The following is a 22,225-nucleotide window of genomic DNA, read 5'->3' on the forward strand; positions in this document are numbered from 1 at the left end:
TATTAAGATATAATTGACATATCAGTTCATTTCAGTCGTTCAGTCGTGTCCGACTCTCCGTGACCCCATGAATCACAGCACGCCAGGCCTCCCTGTCCATCACCAACTCCCGGACATATAAGATCATGTAAATTTCAAAGTGTACAATGTAATGATTTGACATATGTATGTAAATACTATGAAATGATTACCAATATAAGATTGCTTAATACATTCATCACCTCACATAACTACCACTTTGTATGAGTACACATGTGTTGAGAACACACACACACACACACACATCACACATCACATTTTCTTCATCCCTTCACCTGTAGATTGACACCACTGAGGCTGTTTTCAGTCTTGACTTGTGAATGACATCTCACTGCACATGAGGGTGCAGATATCTCTGAAGAGAGCGATTTCATTTCACGAAGCTTGCATTCTGTCTGGGGAGGGGAGGGGAAGAAAAAAGCATAATTTTAGATTGCTTTGAATGTACAGAAGACCAAGAAAGGAGTCAGTGAGAAATGTAGAGTAGGCTGTAATGGTGATGCTATTTCATATAGAGTGAGTAAAGAAGTAAAGTTTGAGAAGAGACCTGGATGAAATGACATTCTCGGCAGAAGAAACGGTTATTGCAAAGACCCATAGTTGGGACTGACCTTGGTTGTTAGAATCTAAGTGAGCAAAATAGAAAATGAAAGATAAAGCATGAAGTGGGGGATGGTGAGGGTGGGGGGGGGTGGGCAGAAGGATTGGGGGAGAGAAGTAGGAGCCAATTCATAGTCAGGTAGGCTATGGTGAAATGCCTGGATTTTATCCTGAGTGTGGGAGAGTTGTTCACAGAAGAGTGACATGATCTAATTTACATCTTTAAATGGTCACTGGAAAATTCACTGTAGGGAAGCAAGAGTAGAAGTAGGAGGACCAGTTAGGAGGCTGCTGCATCAGTGTAGGTCTGAAGTCTTTACACCAAGGTGAACCCAAGTAAAACACTCTTTCCTGGGGAAAAAAAAGAAAATCTACTGTCTTTAAGTCCTGTCCTTTTGCCGTTGCATCTCTCCTTCTGCTTTATAAAAGGCATGTGTCTCATCCATTCTAAGTCTTACATGTTTCATTGCCCTAGATCCTTGACTATGAAACTATAGGACAGTTCAAAATACTGATGTTGGCAAACCTTGTTTAATCAAGGCACCAAAGACTTCTTGTTTTTATCTGTCTTACCAGTAAGTGGTGAAATGTGGCCTTTGAAATATTGAGATATTCTGAATGTCCTATATATTGTAGTGTGGAGTGGCAGAACTGGTATTAATTTTTCTTTAGTGGCATTGCTTGTAATTTTATTGTCAAATGATGATGCAAAAAAATCCTCTCACAGTGTAATTTATTGATAAAATATTCAAGCTTGAAAGGTGATAACATTAATTTTTTTAATGAAGAAAGCTTAAAAGTATCACTAACAATGTAAATTAGCTTAATATTTTTACATAGACCTTAAAGTTGCCTTTGAAACTTCATATAATTTAAATTAGTGTTATTTGTTGCAAAAACTAGGAAATTGTATAAGACTATCATAAAGATTATAACTCCTGGTGCACTGTTAAAAGACCCATCACTGCTTTTACATCAATAAGTTTTCTTCAGAAACCGTTGTACTTCATGAAATAGCAGAAGACATTGATTAGATTATAAGGAAAAACTCCCTCATAGATTAATGAATGCACAGATTAACTTCAAATACTTTAATTTGAATTGATTTTACTTGAATACTTTGAAACTGATACCCACGTACCTCTAGGCATGGAAGTATAAAGAATGAGATAAAAGGGGACCCTATCACTCATTTCTCTGTGTATATCCTATTTTAATTTAGGAGCACCATATTCGCAAAGAGGCCTTGGTTGCCTAAAATTTGAGTCCTAGCTTCTATAGAACATTCAATGTTGACCCTAAAATATAAATGATGTTAAGTTCAAGACATTAAATAATTGCATCTTTTAAAACAAAACGTGAGGAAATGGAATTGACTCATACCTGACTTATAATTTTTAAAAAAAGAGCTTATCATGATGATGCATATTAGCACATTTATTTGCAGAGAAACATGAAGTCAAACTGTATCTGATACAAAGTAAGTATGATATGGCTAGTTGGTTTAACTTTGAAGGTTCAGTTCAGTTCAGTTCAGTTCAGTCGCTCAGTCGTGTCCGACTCTCCGCGACCCCATGAATCACAGCACGCCAGGCCTCCCTGTCCATCACCAACTCCCGGAGTACACTCAAACTCATGTCCACAGAGTCGGTGATGCCATCCAGCCATCTCATTCTCCGTCGTCCCCTTCTCCTCCCGCCCCCAACCTTTCCCAGCATCAGAGTCTTTTCCAGTGAGTCAACTCGTCTCATGAGGTGGCCAAAGTATTGGAGTTTCAGCTTTAGCATCAGTCCCTCCAATGAACATCCAGGATTGATCTCCTTTAGAATGGACTGGTTGGATCTCCTTGCAGTATAAGGGACTCTCAAGAGTCTTCTCCAACACCACAGTTCAAAAGCATCGATTCTTCGGCGATCAGCTTTCTTCACAGTCCAACTCTCACATCCATACATGACCACGGGAAAAACCATTGCCTTGACTAGACGGACCTTGGTCGGCAAAGTAATGTCTCTGCTTTTTAATATACTATCTAGGTTGGTCATAACTTTCCTTCCAAGGAGCAAGCGTCTTTTAATTTCATGGCTGCAATCAGCATCTGCAGTGATTTTGGAGCCCAAAAAAACAAAGTCTGACACTGTTTCCACTGTTTCTCCATCTATTTCCCATGAAGGGTTTTGCTAATTAGAGAAATAGACCTGTTTTAATACTCTGAAAGAGCAAAATCTACAGTGTTAAATGTACAGTTTTGATCAATTTAAAATCAAAACAAGTGGTAAGATAAATTTTTTTCAAAATAAGTGGTAAGATAAATTTTTTTCAAAAATATTATTTTGACTTTCCCATTTCTAGTCATACTGGCCTTAAGACATTTTAGATCAACCTTTCTGCTGCAAACAATAAATAATGCTGACTAAAATATATATATATAGATCAAAACTATCACCTTAAAAGCACCTAAGAGCTGATAAGACAGTAAGAAATTATCAGGCAAAAGCTAAATTAAGGTAGGAACCAAAGAAGCACTAAAACTCTTTTTCATGAGCGCATTTGCAGTTCAGTCACTGAGTCGTGTCCAACTCTTTGCAACCCCATGGGCTGCAGCACGCCAGGTCTCCCTGTCTATCACCAACTCCTGGAGTTTACTCAAACTCAGTCCATTGAGTCGGTGATCCCGTCCAATCATCTCATCCTCTGTCGTCCCCTTCTTCTGCTTTCAATATTTCCCAGCATCAGGGTCTTTTCAAATGAGTCAGTTCTTCGCGTCAGGTGGCTAAAGTGTTGGAGTTTCAGCTTCAGCATCAGTCCTTCCAATGAATATTCAGGACTGATTTCCTTTAGGATGGACTGGTTGGATCTCCTTGCAGTCCAAGGGACTCTCAAGAGTCTTCTCCAACACCACAGTTCAAAAGCATCAATTCTTTGGCACTCAGCTTTCTTAATAGTCCAACTCACACATCCATGGAGAAGGCAATGGCAAGCCACTCCAGTACTCTTGCCTGGAAAATCCCATGGATGGAGGAGCCTGGTGGGCTCAGTCCATGGGGTCGCTAGGGGTCGGATACGACTGAGCGACTTGACTTTCACTTTTCACTTTCACACATTGGGGAAGGAAATGGCAACCCATTCCAGTGTTCTTGCCTGGAGAATCCCAGGGACGGGGGAGCCTGGTGGGCTTCCATCTATGGGGTCACACAGAGTCGGACACGATTGAAATGACTTAGCAGCAGCAGCAGCAGCACACATACATACATGACTACTGAAAAAACCATAACCTTGATTAGATGGACCTTTGTTGGCAAAGTGATGTCATTGCTTTTTAATATGCTGTCTAGGTTGGTCACAACTTTTCTTCCAAGCAGCAAGCGTCTTTTAATTTCATGGCTGCAGGCACCATCTACAGTGATTCTGGAGGCCAAAAAAAAAGTCTTTCACTGTTTCCCCATCTATTTGCCATGAAGTGATGGGACCAGAAGCCATGATCTTAGTTTTCTGAATGTTGAGTTTTAAGACAATTTATTTTTGTAGAAATGATTAAATCTTGAATTTCTGGTCTTAACAGCCACAATGGAAGCAAAAAAAAGTGGAGTGATGTCTTCAGTGTGCTGAAAGTAAATAACTGACAATTTAGAATTCTATATCACCTTTCAAAACAAAAGTGAAATAAAAATGTTTTTTCAGGGAATTCCCTGATAGTCCAGTAGTTAGGATGCTCTGCTTTCACCATCATGGGCCTGGGTTCAATCCCTGGTTGGGGAAGAACTAAGATGCTGAAAGTCACACAGCAGTGAGGCCAAAATAAAAAGCATTTTCTCAAGCAAAAATTGTGTTTTCCACTTGCAAACCAGATTATATATGTAAGGTATAAAACAGTAATCCTAATAATGACATGTGGATTTAAAAAATAAACTGAAATACATGACAACAAACAACCCATAGTAGTCATCAGTTGATAAATGAACAAAATGTGTATATCTATCTTGTAATACCATGGAATATTTTTCAACCATAAAACGGAAGTTATATGATACATGCTGATATGGGTTGTAGCATGGAAGAAGCTTGAAAATGTTGTTCTGAATGAATAAGTCTGATTACAGAAGACCGTACATTGTATGATTCCAGTTACATGAAATATAAAGAAAGTAACTGGTGGTATCATAGATCTGGGGGGTTGTGAGGAAATGTAGGGGGGGAGCTGTGAATGTGTTTGGGGTTTCTTTGGGGGAAGTGACGAATAAGTTCTAAAATTGATTATGGTGGTGGTTGCACAACTCTGAATGCGCTAAAAACCGTTAAACTGTATACTTTAAATGGGTGAAATATATGGCATATAAGTTTTATCTCAGTAAAACTGTTATTAAAAGATATATGACAACAGTAATGTAGCATTGGGGTTAGGGAAGGATTATTTAAGATGTTCTAAAGTCCTTGTCCTGTTTGGTAGTATGATAAATATATATATATATTAGATATATAGATTGACTTTCTAAGATAGGCGCTACAATGATATAGAGTACATATATAACTTCCAAACTAGTAGAGGGAAAGTAGTACACTAACAAAGAAATAATCAATTGAAGATACCAAGAAATAGTACAAAAGGATAAAAAATAAAACCCAACAATAATCTTTTTACAAACACTGTCTTAAGAATAAAAATACAGAAAGGTTGGAAGTAAGGTGATGGGAAAAGACATGCTATGCAAATACTAGAAAAACAAAAGCCAGTATATTAATATTAGACATGATAGACTTTAAGACTAAAAACACTTCTAGAATTAAAGACGGTCATTTTATAATGATAAAAATTTGGTTAGCCAAGAAAATATAATTTTAAATTTGAACATACCTAATTGTGAAGCTTTAAAATACACAATGCACGAATTCAGAGAGCTATCAGGAGAAATAGACAAGCTCAAAATCATAATGCAAGATTTCTTCTTTCATTAACTGATAGAGCAAGCATAAAAAAAGTAAGGATTTAGAAGATTAGAGCAACATGATGAATAAATCTAGTGAATGAGACATTTATAACATTGCACTCTTGAGAGTCCCTTATACTGCAAGGAGATCCAACCAGTCCATTCTAAAGGAGATCAATCCTGGGTGTTCATTGGAAGGACTGATGCTAAGGCTGAAACTGCAATACTTTGGCCACCTCATGCGACAAGTTGACTCACTGGAAAAGACTCTGATGCTGGGAAAGGTTGGGGGCGGGAGGAGAAGGGGACGACAGAGAATGAGATGGCTGGATGGCATCACCGACCCTGTGGACATGAGTTTGAGTGAACTCCGGGAGCTGGTGATGGACAGGGAGGCCTGGCGTGCTGTGATTAATGGGGTCGCGGAGAGTCGGACATGACTGAGCAACTGAACTGAACTGAACTGAACCCAATAACTGGAGAATTTTAGGCACACATTTTTTTTTGTTACCAAAATTGACAGTGTCCTGTGACATAAAACTGTTCTCAAAATTCAAAGAATGGAAACAATTCAGAGCATGTATTATAACCTCAATGAAATTAAGCTTAAATCAAAGAAATAAGTTACGAACAGGAAGATACAATATGCTAGGAATTTTAAAAAATTCTGACATGGGTCAAAATATAGTGGAAGTATAAAATAATTTTAACTCAATAATCAAATTATTTCAAAATTTGTGAATGTGTCTAAAGAGGTACTTAGAGGGAAATATGACACCCTATATACTTACTTTAGAAGATGAAAAATTAATGAAACTAAGCATTCTTTTCAAGAAGCAAGAAAAAGACTAAAAAAGTAAGGAGAAGGAAGGAAATAAGACAAATATAAAAATTAATAAAACAGAAAACATACAATAGAGAGGATTTATAATCTTGTATCCTTCAAGTCTTCACTCAGATTTATCTTCTGCATGAGGCCCACCCTAAACACTCCATTTAAAATTGTAGTTTTTTTTTGAGGGACCCCTACAGTCTGGAGTCACCTTGCTTTCCTCCATACCACTTTTCACCCTCTAAGATATTTTACAGATTATTTTATAATTATTTTTATTGTACCACAGTGATGGGCTTCCCTTGTGGCTCAGCTGGTAAAGAATCCGCCTGCAATGTGGGAGACCTGGGTTCGATTCCTGGGTTGGGAAGATCCCTGGAGAAGGGAAAGGCTACCAACTCCAGTATTCTGGCTTGGAGAATTCCACGGACTATAAATATAAAGTCCATGGGGTCGGAAAGAGTCGGACACGACTGAGCGACTTTCACTCGCATTCACTCACTCACCACAGTGATACATTGTACAGTACAGGGAATATAGCCTGTATTTAATAATAACTGTCAATGGTGTGTAAGCTTTAAAAATTGTGAATCACTATGTTGTACACCTGAAATGTATTAATATTGTAAATCAACTATAATTCAGATTTTTTAAATTATTTAAAAAATTTTGGTTATTGTTTTTGTCTTTCTCTTCATTTGAATGTAAGCCCATAAGTACATAATCACAAGGAATTTTGTCTGTTTATAGATATATTTCAAATGCCTACCACATGCTAGATTCTCAGTATTTCTTACAATAATTGAATGAATAAACAGTCTACAATTTATTTCTTTGAAAATATTGATAAAATTAACAATTCTCTGGTAAATTTTATCAAGAAGAACAAATGGAATATATAATCAATACTGGCATTTCTTATTTTATCATGCTTTATTGCACTTAACAGATTCTGCGTTTTTTGCAAATTGAAGGTTTATGGCAGCCTGTGTTAAGCAAGTCTATTGGTGCCATTTTTTCCAACAGCATTTGCTCACTTCATGTCTCTGTGTCACATTGTGGTAATTCTTGCAATATTTCAAATCCTCCACCAGCAGAAAGATTATAACACATTGGAGAAGGAAATGGCAACCCACTCCAGTGTTCTTGCCTGGAGAATCCCAGGGATGGGGGAGCCTGGTGGGCTTCCGTCTATGGGGTCACACAGAGTCGGACACGACTGAAGTGACTTAGCAGCAGCAGCAGCAAGGGCTGTATATTGTCACCCTGCTTATTTAACTTATATGCAGAGTACATCATGAGAAACGCTGGATTGGAGGAAGCACAAGATGGAATCAAGATTGCCAGGAGAAATATCAATAACTTCAGATATACAGATGACACCACCTTTATGGCAGAAAGTGAAGAAGAACTAAAAGGCCTCTTGATGAAAGTGAAAGAGGAGAGTGAAAAAGTTGGTTTAAAGCTCAACATTCAGAAAACTAAGACCATGGCATCCAGTCCCATCACTTCATGGGAAACAGTGGAAACAGTGTCAGACTATTTTTCTGGGCTCCAAAATCACTGCAGATGGTGATTGCAGCCATGAAATTAAAAGATGCTTACTCCTTGGAAAGAAAGTTATGACCAACCTGCTACTGCTGCTAAGCACCTAGACAGCATATTAAAAAGCAGAGACATCACTTTGTCAACAAAGGTCTGTCTAATCAAGGCTATGGTTTTTCTAGTGGTCATATATGGATGTGAGAGTTGGACTATAAAGGAAGCTGAGCGCCGAAGAATTGATGCTTTTGAAGTGTGGTGTTGGAGAAGCCTCTTGAGAGTCCCTTGGACTGCAAGGAGATCCAGCCAGTCCATCCTAAAGGAGATCGGTCCTGGGTGTTCATTGGAAAGAATGATGTTGAAGCTGAAACTCCAATACTTTGGCCACCTGATGCGGAGAGCTGACTCATTTGACCCTGTTGCTGGGAAAGATTGAGGGCAGGAGAAGAAGGGGACAACAGAGGATGAGATGATTGGATGGCATCACCGACTCTATGGACATGGGTTTAGGTGAACTCCAGGAGTTGGTGATGGACAGGAGGCCTGGCATGCTGCGGTTCATGGGGTCTCAAAGAGTCGGACACAACTGAGCGACTAACTGACTGACTGAATTGAAAGGCTTAGATGATGGTCAGCATTATTTTTTAGCAATGAAGTATTTTTAAGTTAAGGTGCATACCTTTTTTTAGACACAGTGCAATTGTGCACTTAATAGACTACAGTATGGTGTAAGCATAACTTTTATATGCACTGGGACTTACAATATTGCAGTCGTCACTTTACTGTGGTGGTCTGGAACCAAACTTGCAGTATCTGTTTATGCCTGTTTTAGGAATGAAAAGAGAGACATGAGTTTAACAATAAATGACATAATTTGAAGTGCTTTATATGCCTGTTTTAGGAATGAAAAGAGAGACATGAGTTTAACAATAAATGACATAATTTGAAGTGCTTTATATGCCAATAAGAAAATTTAGATGAATTAGACAAATAGAAAAAAATATTCTTAAGCTGTTTCATGAAGAAGTAGAAAACCTGAAAGTCCTATAATCATGTAAGAAATTATATTAGTGGCTTCAGTTTTTCCCAGATAGAAAATCCTAGGTCTGTAAATCTTTGATAGCTTGTTCTTCATTCAAAGATTAATTATTTCATTTTGTTACGAATTATTCTAGAGCATGGGAAAAGAGGAAACATTCCTAATTCATTTTGAGTTACCTGAGTAACCTGGGAAAATTTTTCCTGAGAAAGGAAAATTGAAATTCATTTCACGAACATAAATGCAAAATTTCTTACTGACAAAATATTAGTATGCTCAATTGGAAGTATATAGAATGATAAAAAATCATGACCCAATTCAGCTTATCTCAGGGACACAGAATTGGTTTAATATAAGAAATTAAGTTAATAAAATTAGATTGAGTTAGAAATTCAATTACTGTACCTGAATAGGTTATAGGGAACTTCCTTAGCGTGATAAGCGTTATCTGTACTTTAAATAAACAACTGCCAGAGAAGCAAAATACTGACATTAACAAATATTGATCAGAATAATGATTATGGGAGTGTAAATTGGAATAATTACTCTGGAAAATTCAATTTCAACTACATTGAAAATACACATACCGACTAGTTTTACCTCTAGGTGTATACACTAGAGAAACTCCTGTGTGGACACCACGATACATACACTCAAAGGTTTATAGCAGCACTATTCATGATAGTGACAAACTAGAAACCATCCGATGTCAATCAATAGAAGAATGGATAAATAATGAGTTACTATTCAGCAATGAAAATACACAGCTGCAGTTATATCCCCCCTTGGATGAATCTTTCAAACCACAATTTGTATCTAAAGAAGTAAATCACACAAAAGGATAAATATTATATTATTCTACTTATAGAAAATATCTATAATCAAGCTCATAAATACAGAAAGTAGGATGGTGATCGACAGGGGCTGGGTTGTAGGCAGAGCAGGGAGTTAATGTTTTAAGGTTACAGAATTTAGTTTGGGATGATGAAAAATTTCTGGAGGTGAATGGTGGTGAGCTTTGTACAACAATGTGAATGTACTTAATGCCACTGACCTGCACACTAAAAAATGGTTAAAATGGTAATTTTTTATTATGTATATTTAATGACAGTAAGTTAATAAATTATATTTGTATTCATAAAATAGAATTTGATTTATGTAAAATTCAAAAGTAAGAAAACTATATTATTTGGGAATATATACATATGTAGTAATACTTTTAAGAAAAACAAGAACATCATCACAAAAATTAGTGATTAGTGTAGAAGTAATTTTTTTGGCAAGTCAGTATACTTTTTGGCATCTGTTGTGGAAAGAATTTGAAAAATTGCATGATATAGCTGTAACCTATTTCATTTGCTTTTTAATATAAAACTAGATTTCTCATTTTCTGTATCTGTAAAAATTAAAATAGGATCTGTCTGAACCCTTATAGTCTTCGTCAATAGCTCACATTTATCCTTGGGTCATGAACTAATCAGGGAAAAGAAAAAACCCAATCATCTCATCAAAAGATGCATATCTAGTGAAATTTTACTGTTTTAATATTTACTTACCAAAATTTGTAATATAAAATGTTGCTTTATTCAATTGTATACCAAAAAATTAATTCAATCCAGAGCAAAATTTATATTGCTTAGAAACTTAGAGTCAAGGAAATTGAAATTTTGATACATAGTTTTATAATATTTCCATATCCTATTTATGACAGGAAAATCAGCAAAAGTTTTTCAAGTGTGTTGCATTAGGGTAAGATTCTGTGGGGTGAGTGGAATGGAAATATGAAATCAAAGAAAAAAAGATTAGAAAGCTTTTATTTTAAAAAAAGCTTATTCATATTTTTAGTTGAAATTGGCCATTAAATCACTATATTATGTAGATCCATTGGGTATATTTTAAATAATTATGGATATAATATTTAAGAGAGTGATGTTACAGTTTTCTTTTACATATTTAAACTTGTGGTTAAAAGTTTTCAGTGTCAGCTTAAAAATGTGTGACGGGGTACATAGCTTTTCAGAATTCTTTAAGGGATATGAACAAATAATTTTAAAAGTTACTGATCAACTACATCTGAGGAGGAGAAGCCAGAAAAGAAGTCTAAGAAGAGGGGGAGGAAGCAAAATCAGTATCAACCTGATGGCCTAATGAAGAAAGTATTTCAAGATGGAGAAAGAAAACTTTGTCAAAGGATGATGACAATTAAAATGAGGGCTGAAAATTGGCCATTGTCATCGGAAACATGACTATCTTAAGCTTCCGTGACAAGAGAGGCTTAAATGGTACACTAGAGGTTAAAGCGTCTGCCTCCAATGCGGGAGACCCGGATTCCATCCCTGGGTCTGGAAGATCCCCTGGAGAAGGAAACGGTAACCCACTCCAGTATTCTTGCCTGGAGAATCCCATGGACGGAGAAGCCTAGTAGGCTACAGTCCACGGGGTCGCATAGAGTAGGACACGACTGAGCGACGGAAAGGAGGGAACGGAGAAATGAAAGCCTGATTGGAATGGAGCATGGAGAAAATGGGGACGTAGAAGCAGTGGGCAACTCCCTTTAGGCAGTCTGATATAAAAGGTAACAGCATTGGAGCAAAAGAGAGAGTGGGAAGTAAAAGGGAGGGAGAAATCTGAATAACTAGAGGTGTTAACTGGGGCTTCCCTGGTGGCTCAGCTGGTAAAGAATCCGCCTGCAATGTGGGAGACCTGGGTTTGATCCCTGTGTTGGGAAGATGCCCTGGAGAAGGCTACCCACTCCAATATTCTGGCCTGGAGAATTCCGTGGATTGTATAGTCCATGGGGTTGCAAAGAGGCGGACAAGATTGAGAGGTGTTAATTACAGGAGCCAAATCTTAAATAGATAGTAAGGGATAGGATCCAGTGTAAAAGTGGGAGATTCAGCCTTCAGTAGCAAAAGGTACATACAGTCCATCCACGGATAACAGGAAGGAAGGCAAAGATGTAGGTTCAAAGATTTGGTGTGTATTCTTAAAGTTGGGCTTCCCAGGTGGCTCAGATGGTAAAGAATCTACCTGCAATGTAGTAAACCCATATTCAGTCTCTGGGTTGTGAATATCCCCCGGAGAAGGGCACTTCAGTATTCTTGCCTGGAGAATTCCATGAACAAAGGAGCCTGGTGGGCTACTGTCCATGGGGTAGCAAAGAGTTGGACGCAACTGAACAACTAACACTCTTACACTCTTAAAGTTTCTAGTGATGTTAAGAGGTAAGGTCAACACTTGAGAGTAGGTAAGTGAAGAGGATTTTGGAAGTTTGAAGAGTGAGGATAATGAAATAGTAGTAGGTGTATTGGATGGTGCTTGGAGCCTGTTAAAAATTTGTGGTCACAAATTTGAACTCATGTATTTTTCTCTGGTAAGGTTTTGCTGCCCCTATGGCTAGCACAGAATAAATGAAGAGTTGAGTTTAACTAGAACTAGGAATTTGCCAGCTGAACTTCTCAGAGGGAGAGGAACATAGGAGAGGTAGAGATATGTTAGTGATAATGGTGATGAAGTGTAAAATCTAACTGGGGTAAGAAATGACAGTATGGGAAGAGGGGATTGATGAATGGTGGAAAAGTGACAGGGCTAGAGGATTGGAGATTCTGATGATGCATTCTGCAGTAGGTGAGCCAAAAAGAGAAGATGGTCATCCAAGAGTCTGTGTATCCCAGGGATTAGCCACATAATTGATTTCTAAATTTAGACGGTGCTCTTCTCTTTCTATACTCTCCTGTAGGGAAAATGGAGGGGAGGGGGTCATCACCAAGGTAGTTCTCAAATCTGTATTCTGTAATCCTAATCTCTTTGCTGCATTTCAGTTCTTCAGTTTCAATACCTGCAAGCCTTGCCTGGATGCTCCACCAGCATTTTATAATAATTGAATATAAATTTCTCTAAGCAGTTCCTCTTTATAATTTGCATCTCCTGGACTACTGTTCTTCCTTTCTGACTCTTGTCTGACGCCTTTCCTCTTTTTGCCTCCAGCTTTAATCATTATCAGATAAGTTAGCTTATATAATGTTTATTGAATCCATCCTCCATCTGCATTTCCAGTATCATGACTTTATAAATTGTTAATAGTCATCAAAATGATGGTATTTTTATAATTATCCACCCCCCCATACCAGGTTAGTTTTCAAGATAATAGTCACAGATCTTCTCAAAAACTTTTCAGGGGTTTCCAATTCTTTTAAATAATGTCAAATGTCCATGGCTTAGGCTCTGCCTTCTTTTCCATTCTGGAGTCCATTGTTTCCTCTTCTTGGGGTCTTTTCCCAGGGCCATTCCAGTCCTTTCCCAACTCTATAGCTTATGCCTGCATTTCGCTTCCCCGGGGGTATCTTCCCTTCATATCTAAGTATTAAAATCCTTGGGGCACAGACTTAAAAGCTAGCTGTTCTATAAAAATTTTACTTGACCCCAGCTTTTGGAAATGATTTCTCCTTACTCCAGACTTGCAAAATAACTCTTTATATCTGTTATTCATAATAAAATTAATTTTTATAGACATGTGGCAGTGTTAAATATATTTTTACATATATTTTATTTTAATCCTTACAAAAATGAAGTGAGATTTTATTTAACACTACTTAAAAGATGTGAAACCTGGGAATGATAGAATTAAATGGTATATGTACTTGTCAATGTCAATTTTGCCTTTGAATAATTTATATGCTAATTTTCCTACTGTTTCTGTATTTTGTCCTTAAGGCCCTGAGTCAAGGCTTTGAACTTAATAGGTAGTCTTATTTGAATAAATAGAGGACTAGATTCATGGAAGTAAAAGTGCTTTTAAGTAGTTTGTGTACATGTTAATAAACTTTTTAAAAGTTGTGACCTTTATTAAGTCTGGCAGTAAGAAAAAGAAAATCACCAAAGCGGACCGGTTGAAGCAGATGCAAGAGGAAGAAGAGAAACGACAAAAAGAGGAAGGTATAAAACACACAGTGATAACTATTTTCATATGCAGGTAATGCTAATAGGTTGGCATTTCTGTCATCTAGTCAATACTTTTTAAAGACAATTTTCAAAATTTTTAATTTTTTGAATTAAATGTTTTCTAATGGGCTTCCCTGGTAGCTCAGTGGTAATGTATCCTCCTGCAATGCAGAAGACGCAGGTTCTATCCCTGGGTCAGAAAGATCCCCTGGAGAAGGAAATGGCAACCCACTCCAGTATTCTTGCCAGGAAATCCCATGGACCAGAGGAGCCTGGTGGACTACAGTCCATGGAGTCACAAAAGAGTCGGACACAACTTAGCAACTAAACAACAGTGTTTTATAGTAGCTGTTTATTTTTTAAAGCATACCTACCAATCACTTTCAGATATATCTTGAAGGAGAGTTGCCAGATAAAATACAGGATGCCCAGTTAAATTTAAATTTCAGATAAACAATGGATAATTTGGGATAATTTACCCATGCAATATTTAGGATATACTTGAACCAAAAAAAAAGTCTATTATTTATCTGAAATTCAAATTAATCTGATCATCCTATATTTTTATTTGCTAAATATGGCAATCCTATCTTAAAGTGTTTATATCATTACTTACTGATTAAATTGAGAGCTTTGGTGCTGATTGTGCAGTAAGAATTCTTAAACTCAAATTAAATATGGGAAATATATACTAGCAAGAAACACATAGAGCAGCCTAAGTTCTTACAGTGTAATAATATCTATTTGTCAAATTTAAAGAGGGTTTTCATTTGTTAAAGAATGTCAGGTAGAAATTAATAAAAATTTGGTTATTTAAAATACCGAAAAGTGGCTTTAAAAATCTGAATAGTTCAGATAGTTGTAGCTTTTAACATGAAGAAAATCTGTTGATTCATACTTGGGTTTTAAATGTCTGTCCTTAGCTTCCCAGGTGGCTCAATGGTAAGGAATCTGCCTACCAATGCAGGAGACGCAGGTTTGAGATCCCCTGGAGGAAGAAATGGCAACCCACTCCAGTATTTTTGCCTGGTAAATCCCATGGATAGAGGAGCCTGGCGGGGTTACAGCCCATGAGATCACAGTCAGACACGACTTAGCAACTGAGCACCACCAGCACATTAGTTTCCAAGTTGATTTTTCATTAATAATCATATAAATCCTTTAGGTGACTTATGATAAGAATAGAGTATCAGGACCTACTGCTTGGAGAATACTTTATTATTTGGGGTTGAACTTTTATTCTTTAACGTATATTTCATGTTTTATTTTTTAACAGTGAAAGCAAGAGAAAATATAGGTAGTTACTTCTGATGGTGTGTATGTCACGAGATTATGGAAATCTGAAGATTTTGCCTCGTCTTAATTACCCATGATAGACCTGTCACTTTTCATTTATTAAAATCATTGTTAGATTGCTATAAACTTTTTGGAGAAGAGAAATATAATTGTGGGCCAGAAATTTTGAGAGTCATGTTTTTTTGAAAGAAATCTGGCAGTTTTATTTCTACCACATGATAAAGATTGTGACATATCTAGTATTCTACCACCACTGTATCTTAAATATTTGAAGTCGCTTTAAGCGCTTAAAAACAGACTAAAAAATTTTCTTGCTGTTGTTCTTTAGAGGAAGCACGTGTGAAATATGAAAAAGAAGAAATGGAAAGACTTGAAATACAACGGATTGAGAATGAAAAATTGAGAAAACTTGAAGCAAAAGTAAGTAAACATTAATGATATTATTACTAAAGACAAACTATGTGGCTATAAGATCTATTTTGGAGAAGGATATGAAACCCACTCCGGTATTCCTGCCTGGGAGATCCCATGGACAGAGTAGCCTGGTGGGTTACAGTCCATTGGGTCACAAAAAGTCAGACATGACTTGGAAACTAAAACAACAGCATTCAGATCTATTTGGCCATTTAATATCATTCTCTTCCATAGATACCCATACTGTTTAGGCCTGTATGAACTGGTTTAACTTATTTGATCCTACCATAAAGTTATGGTGGGTGAATTATTACCCACATTTCACAGATGAGGAAATTGGGGAATATGGAGAGATTAAGCAGCTTATAAAGTTCATAGCCAAGACTTAGACAGAAGTAATGTGGAGAAGGAAATGGCAACCCACTCCAGTGTTCTTGCCTGGAGAATCCCAGGGACGGGGGAGCCTGATGGGCTTCCGTCTATGGGGTCACACAGAGTCGGACACGACTGAAGTGACTCAGCAGCAGCAGCAGTCTTGCTTTAGAGCTCATGCTTATAACCATTATTATTCTCAGTCTATCTTATAGATAATTAAATAGGAACCAAACAATGTTCAAATTCTACCTCTCCTTTTAAAATTTCACTTCTCTTTTTCACCAGATTTCTTCATTATTGGATCGGTAGTTCTGAGACCTTTTAATTTCAGGACACAGCCTCATTACTATTAAAAAGTGAAGATCCCCAAGAAGTTTTTATTTAGATGGTTTATATACATCAATATTTATCATATTAGAAATTAAAACAAATTTCAAAATATTTATTGTATTAATACAGATTCAGTACAGTTCAGTTCAGTCACTCAGTAGTGTCAGACTCTTTGAGACCCCATGGACATTGTTAAATGTAAACATGAATTAAAAAGTAAACACATTCAGTTCAGTTCTGTTCAGTCGCTCAGTCATGTCCGACTCTTTGCGACCCCATGAATCACAGCAGGCCAGGCCTCCCTGTCCGTCACCAGCTCCCGGAGTTCACTCAAACTCATGTCCATCGAGTCGGTGATGCCATCCAGCCATCTCATTCTCTGTCGTCCCTGTCTCCTCCCACCCCCAAACCCTCCCAGCATCAGAGTCTTTTCCAGTGAGTCAACTCATCGCATGAGGTGGCCAAAGTATTGGAGTTTCAGCTTTAGCATCAGTCCTTCCAATGAACACCCAGGATTGATCTCCTTTAGAATGGACTGGTTGGATCTCCTTGCAGTCCAAAGGACTCTCAAGAGTCTTCTCCAGCACCACATTAAACATACTTAAAGAAAAAAGCAATTGCAGTATTTATTGAGGTATTATATTAGTTTCAAATGTATGACATAATGATTCAATAGTTGTATGTTATGAAATGGTCCCACAATAATTCTAGTTAACATCCGTTACCACATAAATGTATATTTAAATTAGGGAAATGAGTGGCGTTGTTTATATCTCTTAAAGCTCTTTAATGTCTGACTTAACAAAAGACAACTGGATCTCATATGTATGCTAAGTCACTTCAGTCGTGTCCGACTCTGCGACACTATGGACTGCAGCCTGCCAGACTCCTCTGTCCATGAGATTTCTCTGGGCAAGAATACTGGAGTGGATTGCCGTGCCTTCCTCCAAGAGATCTTCCCGACCCAGGGATCTAACCTGAATCTCTTATGTCTAACCTGCATTGACAGGCAGGTTCTTTACCACAAGTGCCACCTGGGAAGCCCTCCTGGATCTCCTCCCTACTTCATTATTCCATCTGTTACACTGTGTGTTGTTTTGATTGAAGTAAATATAAAGAAAGAAAATTTGGCCTCATACAGATAGTTGGAAAAAGGAGAAATATTGTAACAGCCTTTCAGATAATTGTGGATTCTTGCCTTTAAACTATACTGAAACTCAATGGGTGATAGCATCTTAATGTGGAATCTGAAACCAAATTAATGAACTTTATGTACTCTGTTACACTAAAATGTTGATCTGTTTTTATATTCTGAATAGATCTTGTATTGACACATTATTTTGCAACATCATGACTTGATAGCTTGGAAAAAAATGGTTCACTGAATTATTTGCTTCCAAATGTTGATGTATTCTTATAATTTATTATCAAAAAGATCACATGCATTAGTGTCAACTCCAGCCAAACAGGAAAAGCTTTTAAGGATCGGGAATCTGTCAGGCTCCCTAATAGTGGATACAGGTTTTCTAAAATTCAGATTTTTATTTGAAAGCTTGAATTTTATCAAGGGCAGCAGTGTTTCCTGAAAGTGACATGGTCAGTTCATTCATTTCTGACAGAAGGTCTGCCAAAGTACTCAAACAGTTGCACAGATGTTTATTTCTCAAGATAGCATTGTTCTTTGATATGTAGCAAAAGTGCTCTATGCATTCTTCCCATCTTAACACACAGAATATAAAAAGACATATACTTGAGTTTTTACATGTAATACAATTAATAATTTTTACTTCTTCATCATGTCATTCTTATGTGAACCTGGCTACTTAGCACCCCTCACCCCTGAAGAATATGACCACTAATAAAGCTTGTGCCTTGATTTGTACAAAGGCTCCAGCAATTTTACACCATCTTGCAAATGTGTACCCTGCAAAAAGAGCAAATAAAGTCGTAGTATTGTCATTAAAATAGATTTGACCTCACTGATCCCAAAAGAATTTGGAGGATCTATCTGGAGGCTGCATATCACACTATGTACACCACTGTTTCAGATGACACCTTTTAGAAATATCTGTTCCGTTCCGTCGCTCAGTCGTGTCCGACTCTTTGCGACCCCATGGACTGTAGCCTACCAGGCTTCTCCGTCCATGGGATTCTCCAGGCAAGAATACTGGAGTGGGTTACCATCTCCTTCTCCAGGGGATCTTCCCGACCTAGGGATTGAACCCGGGTCTCCCGCATTGGAGGCAGACACTTTAACCTCTAAGCCACCAGGGAAGCATTTAAACTAATTGTAGTATTCATCTTGAAATTAAATATTTGTCCAGTAAATTTTAGATGCTACTTACAAAATACAAAGCTGAAATTAAAAAAAGATCAATATATCTATCCCCATGAAACAGGATCTAGAAAGGAGAAATGAAGAGCTTGAAGAACTTTATTTATTAGAAGCATGTTTTCCTGAAGCAGAGAAATTGAAACGAGATGATAGATTCCTTTCCCAGGTAAGACTGATTTTATTTTTTTAGCCAACACTTTTATACCATGAGAAGGAGTTATAATCCGATATCCATCTTAATAACAGGAAACTTTATATGTGTCTATAAAAAATTTAATCTGACAAATCTCATTTGCTTGTAGAAAATTAAATTCATATAGCTTTTAAGAAATCTATTTGTCAATAAGATCCTTGACATTTTTATATCCTTCGACTATGATTTAATTTGGGGGAATTTATATTGAGGAAATTATCCTAAATTAAAATATAAAAAGTTTGACCCTGAGGCAATCGAGTATTGTTCAAAACAGTGCAGTTTTGGAAACAATATCAATGGTGAAAAAGGAAAAGCTGTAATAATATGGCAAAGATTATAGTATAACTTAAAGCAAAAAAATTGTAATCACAATGTGATTGGGCTTCTCCGGTGGTTCAGACGGTAAAGAATCTGCCTGCAACGTGGGAAGATCCCTTGGAAAAGGAAATGGCAACCCACTCCAGTATTTCTGCCTGGAGAATTCCACAGACAGAGGAGCCTGGTGAGCTTCAGCACATGGGGTCGCAAAGAGTCGTACACGACTGAACAAGTCACACACACACACACACACAAACAATACAATTACAAATGTACAGTTTGCAAAGACTACACAATGAATGGAATGACATACTAAAATGACATGGCGATTAATAATTAGTAATAATTTGAGAAATATAAATTAACCCAATGTTAAACTTGTATAAAGACAGGAGCTATATGATTAGTGAGGAAAGCAAAACAAAATCATCTCATAAATGCTGTTTTAAAAGTAAAATGTGACAGTAGATATAATTTCTATTTATTTGAATTATTGAAGCTTATAAGTTATATTGATGAAGAGATATTTGGGTATTTTAGAGACATCTTCAAGTAACTAAAATTGTAGTATGTTTTTTGCCTGAATTGGAAAACTAGGTTATAAGAATTCATACATTGAAAAAGAAGTAATTTAGTCTTTGGTTGAATTTTCATCAGTGAGAACTTGCAGGCATTTTTGTTCCACAGTGGAAACACTACATTCAATGTGATGGGACTCCTGATCCTTCAATAGCCCAAGAAATTAATACTTTTATTACCTTGTGGAAAGAGGAAACCAATGAAACTTTAGAGGAAGTGATTGAGAAGAGTAAACTAGTGCTAAATGTAAGTATTTAAGCATTATTCTGTGATTTTAAATTATGTAAATTATAAATAGTCTGATATTGATTCCAAAAATAGAAATAAATTATTATATTTGCCAGTTAGTAACACTACTTCTTTCTTGGTTAGGAAGAAAAATATTTGCTCATTTTTTTATTTTTTATTTTTACCACTCCGAAAAACCTCTCACCACCTTAGGTAAGATCAGCCTAACAAATCTGAAACATTAACTGTGAAAAGTGAAAGTGATGTCGCTCAGTCACGTCCGACTCTTTGTGACCCCACGAACTGTAGCCTACCATGCTTCTTCATCCATGGGAATTTCCAGGCAAGAGTACTGGAGTGCGTTGCTGTTTCCTTCTCCAGGGAATCTTCCCGACCCAGGGATCGAACTCAGGTCTCCTGCATTGTAGGCAGACGCTTTACCATCTGAGCTACCAGGGAATACAAAACTGTAACATTAACTGTTCAGTTCAGTCGCTCACTTGTGTCCAACTCTTTGCGACCCCATGAATCATAGCACACCAGGCCTACCTGTCCATCACCGACTCCCGGAGTTCACTCAAACTCATGTCCATCGAGTCGGTGATGCCATCCAGCCATCTCATTCTCTGTCATCCCCTTCTCCTCCTGCCCCCATTCCCAACATTAACTGTAAGTGTATCCAATTCCAGAAAAAAATCAAGTTGCATCCATTCATATAGATAACAAGTGTAAAAGTATGATTTATCTTCAGCCAGAATTATCCACTTTTCAGTGACTCATTACACACATTTTTTTTAATGTTAACTATAAGTCAAGCACCTCTTTTAAGCACTAAAAGTACAAAGATGAATAAGAATATACCACTTTCTATTTCTGCAAATAGGATGGATAGGTTAACCTGAGGCACTACCACTTTACCATGCACTTAAAAATGCCAGGAAAAAAACTTGTGACATTTAAATCCATTGCCTAGCTCAAAGGAAAGTAAAATAAAAATCTTGGAGTCTATAAGACAATTCAGAAAAGTGGACAAGTGTCAAAGTCAGTGGCTTCCCAGAAAGTATCTGTTAATCTTTCGTGGCTTAGCATTGGTTTAAAGGAGCATCAGGAGGCAAGCCTAAGGTATAGGCAAGGTAGCAAGTAATATCAGAGACCCTTTTATGGCTCGGAGCCTCAGAAAGGTAATGTGGATAATAGATGAAAACCTACACCGAAAAGGGTGATGATATGTACTTGATTGGCTCATATTTAGCTTAATGAAGGCAAAGCAATAATGTTTCTACCAAGAATTCTTTTTTTTTTTCTCTCTGGTATATAGATTTTTTTTTTTCAAAAACAATTTTCGGAATCTTTACTTAAAAACAACCTTATCTTAAAATGGAGTAACTTTGGTTTTACGAGCAGCAAGCAAAGTACAGAAGAAAAAATGCATTACAGGAGCATTAAGTTCTACATTAGGTCACAGCGTCTAATCTGAAATCACACCCATAATGTCATTTTTCAGGATATCTGGGAAAGAATTCTTAATAATGAGTAAGTTAGTAGTTAGATTGGAAGAATTTATCAGAATACAGCACAGTGAAGAGATGAAAAATTATCAAGGAGTAGTTAATAGACATTTATGATTTAGCAAAAAGGACTAAAGGTATATTGACAAGTAGTACCAGAAGGAGATGTAGAATAAGGAAGAGACAATATTCATTAGGCTGACAATATCCCAGAATCCTCAGAAACCCAACAAATCCCAAGTTAGGATAAACAGAAAGGAATCCACACTTAGATACACCAATGTAACAATGGAAACTTTGGCTACCTGATACAAAGAGCTGGCTCATTGGAAAAGACCCTGCTGCTGCTGCTTAGTCACTTCAGTCGTGTCCGACTCTGTGTGACCCCATAGACGGCAGCCCACCAGGCTCCCCTGTCCCTGGGATTCTCCAGGCAAGAACACTGGAGTGGGTTGCCATTTCCTTCTCCAGTGCATGAAAGTGAAAAGTGAGAGTGAAGTTGTTCAGTTGTGTCCGACTCTTAGCGACTCCATGGACTGCAGCCTACCAGGCTTCTCTGTCCATGGGGTTTCCCAGGCAAGAGTACTGGAGTGGGGTGCCATTGCCTTCTTCTGACCCTGATGCTAGGAAAGATTAAAAGCAAAAGGAGAAGAGGATGGCAGAGGATGAAATGGTTAGGTAGTTTCACTGACTCAGTGGACATGAATTTGAGCAAACTCTGGGAGATAGTG

The 22,225-nt window shown here is 37.3% G+C and overlaps 1 protein-coding gene across 3 annotated transcripts in view; it reads left to right on the top strand.

The window, feature by feature from the left end:
- Nucleotides 1-22,225, top strand: part of DNAI7 (dynein axonemal intermediate chain 7) — an 88,913-nt gene that overhangs the window by 7,696 nt on the left and 58,992 nt on the right. For 2 of the 3 annotated variants that reach the window (XM_055396563.2, XM_088837273.1), the window contains exons 1-4: nt 13,545-13,909; nt 15,540-15,631; nt 18,730-18,831; nt 19,867-20,004. In XM_055396563.2, coding sequence (XP_055252538.2) covers nt 13,786-13,909; nt 15,540-15,631; nt 18,730-18,831; nt 19,867-20,004 — 456 coding nt within the window. In that variant the 5' untranslated portion in view covers nt 13,545-13,785. Of the gene's footprint in view, nt 1-13,544; nt 13,910-15,539; nt 15,632-18,729; nt 18,832-19,866; nt 20,005-22,225 lie in introns of those variants that run through there. The other variant, XM_055396564.2, reaches the window with a different exon arrangement.

This window comes from Moschus berezovskii, chromosome 6 (assembly GCF_049115385.1).
Source record: "Moschus berezovskii isolate FMDL1 chromosome 6, NW_MosBer_1.0, whole genome shotgun sequence".
Lineage (NCBI taxonomy): Eukaryota > Metazoa > Chordata > Mammalia > Artiodactyla > Moschidae > Moschus > Moschus berezovskii.